At 39.6% G+C, this 7614-nt stretch overlaps 1 protein-coding gene across 1 annotated transcript; it reads left to right on the forward strand.

Annotated features, from left to right (window-relative positions):
• The first annotated feature begins 254 nt into the window (after window positions 1–254).
• CHAMP1 (chromosome alignment maintaining phosphoprotein 1) lies at window positions 255–6755 on the forward strand. The gene is made up of 2 exons (XM_015647163.2): window positions 255–345; window positions 3056–6755. The coding sequence occupies exon 2, from the start codon at window positions 3117–3119 to the stop codon at window positions 5952–5954; it is 2838 nt and encodes a 945-aa protein (XP_015502649.1). The 5' UTR covers window positions 255–345; window positions 3056–3116; the 3' UTR covers window positions 5955–6755.
• Window positions 6756–7614: the final 859 nt, after the last annotated feature.

Raw genomic sequence — 7614 nt, forward strand, 5'->3', positions numbered from 1 at the left:
AAACTAGATTTGCTATTCATTGGACTTGCAGCCTAAGGTTTAACCAAAGGTTGCCTTGATCAGTAGGATGCCTCAATTAAGTAGATATTTCAGCAGAAGAGGCAGTTACTTCAGTGACTGCCTATACAGTGGGTTGAGTTACAAAACTAGAAATGGTGAGTGATGGCAATCACATTAAAAAAAACAAAAACATTAAAGTGCCCTCAGCTCTTTAATGTTATTTCTTATGCAAAAGGCTCGACTGTCAAGACTTCTGGATGTCTGGAGTGTGCCTGTAACTTCTTTGGCTCCAAAATAATTTCATGGTGAAAAAAGCTTAGCTGCAATTTGGACAATTTGTGGAAGGTAATCCCTGACTTCTTCTAACAGTTGTATTTGGAAAGAATGTGGGGATTTTCATAATAAAGTAAAGTAGAACTGAATAAAAGAAGAGGTTGGGAGGTGTGGTGAAGTGTATTTCAGTGAATAACAAAAAACTGCAGCAAGGGCAACAGGTGACATGCGAAGTGCAGGGAAATTATGAAGAGAGCAGAAAATATTGTCCAGTAAACTTTGTTATAAACCATGATAAATTCAAATTGCAAAAGCCCTTATTTGGTTTTCTAATGAAAATGGTTAATTCAAGATTGCAACCAATTTTGGAATTGACAAATTTTCTTTCAAGTCTAAAAATGTGATTACCGCATATGTCTTTATTGTCCTAATTATGTTCTGCTGTGATTTGATTAAAAACACCCAAAACCTTTTTATTTAGCTCATATCAGAAATTGTTGCTTTCAAATTTAAATCTTCCTTTCCTCCCATTGTCCTGAGTTCTGCAAACAAAACATAAACTGTAATTCATAATGACTTGAAGGTCTTTTGGAGTACTAAGACATGATGTGCTGTGGATTTTTAATTGGCAAGTTATTTTCTGTTGCAGAGATACAGCCCACTGAGCACTGCTGTCAAGTTTCTGTTTTGCTTTCATCTTTTACAGACATAAAAAATTGTTATAAGATGTTGGGAAGTGTTTTGGGTCCACACTGAATGTGGCGTAGGCTACAATTTGGGGTGTCTTTTGTATGGCTGCCAGCAGTGCTGGGAAACTCCGCCTTATACCCCAAAGGTCCTTCCACTTCAGTGTTTGCAGAGCAGAGTAATTACTTCTCATTTGTAGCTAAGCTGTGGTTGGATGCTGTTCATTTGTCTCATGGTTGTAAAGCAGGATCCTTCTTAAAGCTCCATTTGTGGTTCCACCATGCTTCACAGGAAATCTACCTGTTCCTGTGACTTAATGTGAAGTGTGTACGCACAGTGCACGCAAAGGAGTTGTTCCATAAGCAGCTGAGCTAGTGAACCTCTATTTGTTAAGGATTTGTGCTCTCTTGTTCCTCAGCCAATCCTTCTTTCCTGTTTTTTTTGCTGTATCCATCTCATCCTTTAGCAGCACTGCTAATTTGCTTTTATTCTGTCTGTGCCCCAAGCCCAAAGCAGCTCACTGCTGTAATATTTTTAATTTCTTCCCTTTTCCCTTAATTACAAGCTGAATCAGACACTGCTTGCTCTGAATGTTTCAAGACTATTTGTGTAGAGGCTAAACAGAAGAAGTCGCTGCTAAGTGACATATTCTGCCTCAGTGGAGGCATTGCTTGCATTCTCTAGTTCCCGATTTTCATGAAAGGTGTAGAAATGCAAAATAAGGCTGGATTGCTTTGTCCGGTTTGATTGGCATTGACTGTAGGGCAATGTGTTTGTGTAAGCCTCATTTCCATAAGAAACCAGGGGAAAAATGCTTTAGGAATAAATTAAGAAAACTTGCTTTGAATGCATATTTTTAGACTTGTTAGTCTAATATATATTTAGACAGGTAAATTAATGTTAAAATACAACAACAATTTTGAGTGTTTTGAAGCAGTGTGTTTTACATGACTCCCCAAAATTAGATTCATAGCTTCGCATGATTAATCAGGTAATAAGTGTTTAATTTCAACCTAGAAGAAAAAAGTGTGTGCATTTCACTTAAATGTCCTTTTTACCTTCCACTTTTATGTTGATGTAACTTACAGAATATGGCTAGACTTGGTTTTCTGCTTATTTTAGTAGCTAATCTGGTTAAATTCTGTTGGAAACAGGGGAATCTAGCAAAATCATTAAAAGCTATTTGTGCTTGGGGGTTTTTTGTTTGGGTTTTGTGGGGTTTTTTTGTTTGGTTTTTTTTGTTATTATATTGGGCTTTTTAAAGTCTTGCAAAAATCATTAATTTTGAGAAATTTCCATCTTTGGTATGAGGAAAACAATGTTCTGGATACAGCAGACTGTTAACTATACCAACTGGGAAAAAAAACAACTCTGCTGTTTTTCTTAAATGGTATTTTTGTTGCTATTGGGATAACAGATGAAATAATGGAACAGGAAAAGTCGTTTTCATAATAGATGAGGTCTTTATGATCAGCATTATTTTTTTTCATGTAATTAGTTAAAGGAAGTCACTATTTGACAGATGAAAAGAGCCTAGGCTTTAGGCTGCTGTTTTCTTGAATTTTGTTTGGTTTTTGTCAAAAACTGCTGATTTGTTTGGAAATTTAATGACGGAGATGCATTTTTTAAATGGCCTTATCTTGGTGGCAGTGTTTCAAGTACTTTCCAAAGTACTTTTTGTTTTCAGTTTACATGTATAATGTAAATAATACAATGTCAATAAAAGCACATCAAATATGGGAAGAGAAGAAAATGGAGAAGACAAGTTACATTTATCAAATGATATTAAAACTTTGCTCTTCATCACCTGGGTTATTTTTTTATCAATTGCTTCCAGTTTTTTTACATAGGTAGGAAGGCCTATTGCTAAGTATAAGCTTTGTTTTTTCAAGTTTTACTGATGCAAAATGTCTTTCAGGAGTCGGTGACACCTGTGTTTGGACTTCTTTATGAAGTAGTCAGTATCTGTGCAAAATTTATGCTTTCTAAAAAGGGAGGGGGGTGAGCAGGGAAAAGCCCATGTGGTTATTTAGGAGTGACAGAGTTGAAATTAACATGGACAGGTAACTATACAGATCCTTTTCCTTTCTTTCAGGAGCTGAAAATTCCTCTTTAAAAGGTGCAGTGCTGTGGAAACTGTTGCTGCCTATAGAAAAATGGACATGTTGCAGATTCTACGGAAAACCACAGAGCGCTTGGAGTGTGACTACTGCAGCTTCAGAGGAACTGACTATGAAAACATACAAATTCATATGGGTACCGTTCACCCAGAGTATTGTGATGAAATGGATGCTGCTGGTTTAGGTAAACTTATATTTTATCAAAAAAGTGCAAAACTGTTCCACTGCCATAAATGTTTCTTTACCAGCAAGATGTATTGCAACGTATATTATCACATCAAAGCACAGCATGGAGCACCTGAGAAGTGGAACAAGGAGCAGAAAGAGCAACAGGTAGAAGGAGATTCGGATTCATCCAAAAAAAGTGTCACGTTGGAGCCACAGAAACCTTCCCTTTCTCCTGAGTTACGCAAACCTGCTCTTTCTCCTGAACTCCCCAAATCTGAACCTGTTGTTTCTCCCAAGCTTCAGAAATCTTCTGTGTCTCCAGAGCCCCAGAAGTCTGCTCAAGTGACTTCCTCAGAGCCAGAGAAGTCAGTCCAGACTGTGTCTCCAGATCCAGAAAAATCAGCCCAGGCCACATCTCCTGATCCAGAGAAGTTAGCCTCATCTGTGTCCCCTGACCCACAGAAGCCATCTCCTGCTGTGTCTCCTGACCCACAGAAGCCATCTCCTGTCATGTCTCCTGACCCACAGAAGCCATCTCCTGCTGTGTCCCCCGACCCACAGAAGCCAGCCCCAGCCGTGTCTCCGGAGCCCCGTCGGCACTCCCCAGCGACGTCTCCAGAGCCCCGCCGGCATTCCCCTGCCATATCACCAGAGCCCCGGCGCCATTCTCCTGCTGTGTCTCCAGAACCCCGCAGATACTCCCCAGCTGTGTCACCAGAGCCAAAGAAACCTCCTCCAGCAGTGTCCCCTGAACCACGAAGGTATGCCCCAGCTGGGTCTCCTGAACCACGGAGGCATCCCTCTCAAATGCGTAGGCCCACTTCCGCTTCTTCTCCTGAAACCCGGAGGCCTGCTTCTGCAGTTTCGCCAGAGTCATGGAGACCTGGTCCAACTGTTTCCCCTGAGCCCTGGAGGTCTGCACCTCATGAAGTGCAGAAGTCTCCCACAGTTTCTCCCTGGGCTTCAAAGCCTGCCATGTCAGTGTCCGTAGAATCCCGGAGGTCTGCCCCCGAGTCCCGAAGGCCTGGTTCGGTTGTGTTGCCAGAACCTAGGAGGCTTGTTTCTGACTCGTGTAAGTCTACGTCCTTTTCTGAATCCCAGAAGTCTACTCTTGTTTCTTCTGAGCCCTGGAAACCCATCTCATCTGTTTACCCTGAAGGCTGGAAACCTGTTCTGTCCCCTGACACATGGAAGCATTCTCCCCCTGTTTCTCCTGAGATTCGAAAGTCTAGTCACACTGTTTCCTCTGACTCCTGGAAGCCTTCTTTCTTTCCTGAGGTCCGTAAGCCTGGTGTTTCAGTATCTCCTGAATCTTGGAAACTCTCTGAGTCACGGAAATCTATGTATTTTCCTGAAGCTCAGAAATCCACCTCTGCTGCTTCATCTGAGATTCAGAAACGGGCTCATTTCCCTGAACCTCGGAAAAGAGTTTTGTTCCCAGACACTCGTAAATCTAATCCTACTGCTTCTACTGATGTCCAGAAACGTGCTGTCTTCTCTGAGCCCCAGAATCAGACATCTACTTCTGCTGTTTCTACTGAAGGTCAAAAACAAGCTCTGTGTTCTGAAGCCCAAAAATCTGCTCTTGTTTCTTCTGAAGTCCAGAAGCATGCCCTGTTTTCTGAAGCCCAAAAACTCACTTCCATTTCCTCTGAAGTTCAGGAGTCTACTTCCTTTCTAGAGTCTCAGAAATCCACATCTCCTGAAGTTCAGAAACATGGCCTCTTTACTGAGTCCCAGAAACCTACTCCTGTTTCTCCTGAGACACTCAAGCAAGCTGTTTTCACAGACTGCCAGAAATCTGCTGTTTCCCCTGATGTTCAAAAGCATGCTGTATTTTCTGAGATGCAGAAGCCTGCTGCTGCTCTATCCTCTGATGTCCAGAGACATGCTGAAACTACTGTACCTTCTGAAATCCAGAAGAACATCCTGTTTTCCGAGCCTCACAAGTCTGCTTCGGGCTTTTTCTCCGAGCCCCAAACACCTAGTGAGTCTGGTGAGAGTGACTTTCTCTCTCACAGTTTAGATGATCAGAAACCACTGGATGATTTATTCTCACAGGATGAACAATCAATATTAGCCAAAGAATCACCTGAACACATGTTATATTCATGCCCAGCAAAGAAGCCCAAGAAGGAAAACCAGGAGAACTCAGATTCTGAACTAAATAGCAGCGAGTGTGGAAAGACAGCAGTGGACTCGATGGAGATAAAGGAGCAAGAATCCAACAGTGACCAAGAGCAGTATGATATGGAGTCATCGGATTACAGCAAAGAGAGCAAAATGGATGCGACTACTCCTACGCAGCCACAGTGTGTGCTTCAGTTTACTGAAGAGAAAGAGGCTTTCATCTCTGAGGAAGAAATAGCAAAATACATGAAGCGTGGCAAGGGAAAGTATTACTGCAAAATTTGTTGCTGTCGTGCAATGAAAAAAGGTGCTGTCTTGCACCATTTAGTTAACAAGCATAACGTTCAAAGCCCATACAAATGTAAAATATGTGGTAAAGCTTTTCTCTTGGAGTCTCTTCTTAAAAATCATGTTGCTGCTCATGGTCAAAGTTTGTTGAAGTGTCCCCGTTGTAATTTTGAATCAAATTTTCCCCGAGGCTTTAAGAAACATTTAACCCATTGCCAAAGCCGTCACAGTGATGATACACCTAAAAAACACTTGGACAGCCTTGAACCACTTGAAGAACAAATTTAATCTGTTTTTTTTTTTTTTTTTCCTTGTGCTAGAAAAGATGAATTTACAAAGTGTTCAAAAGTGTTACTGTATGTTAACCGAGTAGTTTAGCTGATCTGACAAGTCAGAAGATGCATGGTTTATTGTACTATGTTTAACTTGTCTTATAGCTGTATTACTGAAAAGATTTACTTTTTAAAGTAATTTTAAATGCGTGTTCATGTCTTTGTATTACCCATCAGTAGAGTCATATTTTATTTTTCAGATGTACTATGTTTTTGAAACCAAAATGGATACAAATTAGTTTTGTAAAGATTTGTAAAACATATAGGCAATTAAGGACTGGAGTGGCAAGCAATCCATATTTTCCTGTGAAGACAACTTCTTTTTTCACATTTGTTAAATGTTGTATTTTTAAAAATGTTTTTATCAAGTTCTCAAATCAAAATTCTCACTAAATTGAATGTGAATGAGCCAGAATGAGATGAACTACCGATATTCCTGGAATGATTCTGCCCTGAGGTTGTAATTGAGTGTATAGACATTTGCTGGAAATTTATTGCACTCAGTTCTCTGACTTGTCTCAGATTTAGAAGCATCAAGGTACTTATTTTGTGGTTCTGTATTTCGGCCATGTTTTAATCATGTACTAATAAACTTTAAATTGATAGATTAACGTCAGACTATGTATAGCTCAACATTTTCTCTTGATGATCCCAATATTTGTAATGTCAGACAACCCCTGAATTTCCTGTATTTGGTGAAATGTTATGCTTTAATGTTTTAACAATAAAAAGAGACCCAACCTGGTGTTGGCCATAATTTGTTGGTTTTTTTTTTTGTTCAAGTCAAGAATTAAACCTTTGTGTTCAATGTAGTATCTTTCAAGTATCTTTGGCAACAAGAGGTACATAATTACCCAGGAGGTCTGCTTTGAAAACTTCCACGTCCCAGTCATCACTAAGCAAGGTTAGTCTAAATTTCCCATCTCTTTCAGAAGAACATGTCAGATGTAATGGAAGGAAAACAAGAATTTTTGCATTGTTATTTAGGATGCTGGCCTTTGTGTGATGTGTATTATTTGTTAAAAACACGTAAGTACTTTATAATTCAGCAGGAATGTAGATTTTAAGTGGAGGCAGCACAAAGAAGAAGGAATTCCTCTCCAGCTGAATTATGCCTAGACAAGCTGTTTTAAATACAGGTTTAGGATATGAAGGTGTTAGTGTTAAAATAATAATATAAAAGTCTCCAAGTGTAAGCTCCAACCAAAGAGCTTCAGATTGGTTTGACTGAAGCTTGTACTTTTACCTGTTGTCATTCAAGAGGATTTCTGTATGGAAAGGCAAAGGTATTTAAAGCTCTACACTCAGGTGACTTCTCAGTGTTATTTATTAACATGGAAGAGTTGCCTTCCTACCATGTCTATATGAATAATTCAAATGCATTCTGTGACTTACTATGTATGTCGTGTGGCTACAGTTCAGTGTACAAAGAGTGGTAACTAAAAGCCAGTAAAAGTGACTCATTCAGTCTCATACAGTCATTCTTTACTTCCCAAGTGTTAGAAAATATTATTTCTTGCAGTGACAAATAATATTTAATAATGAAAGCATAATTAAATAATTTCCTGACCTTGCAGCATGTCTTCAATATATATTTGGGTGTAATATTCAGCTTT

Source organism: Parus major, chromosome 1 (assembly GCF_001522545.3).
Source record: "Parus major isolate Abel chromosome 1, Parus_major1.1, whole genome shotgun sequence".
Taxonomy (NCBI): Eukaryota; Metazoa; Chordata; class Aves; order Passeriformes; family Paridae; genus Parus; species Parus major.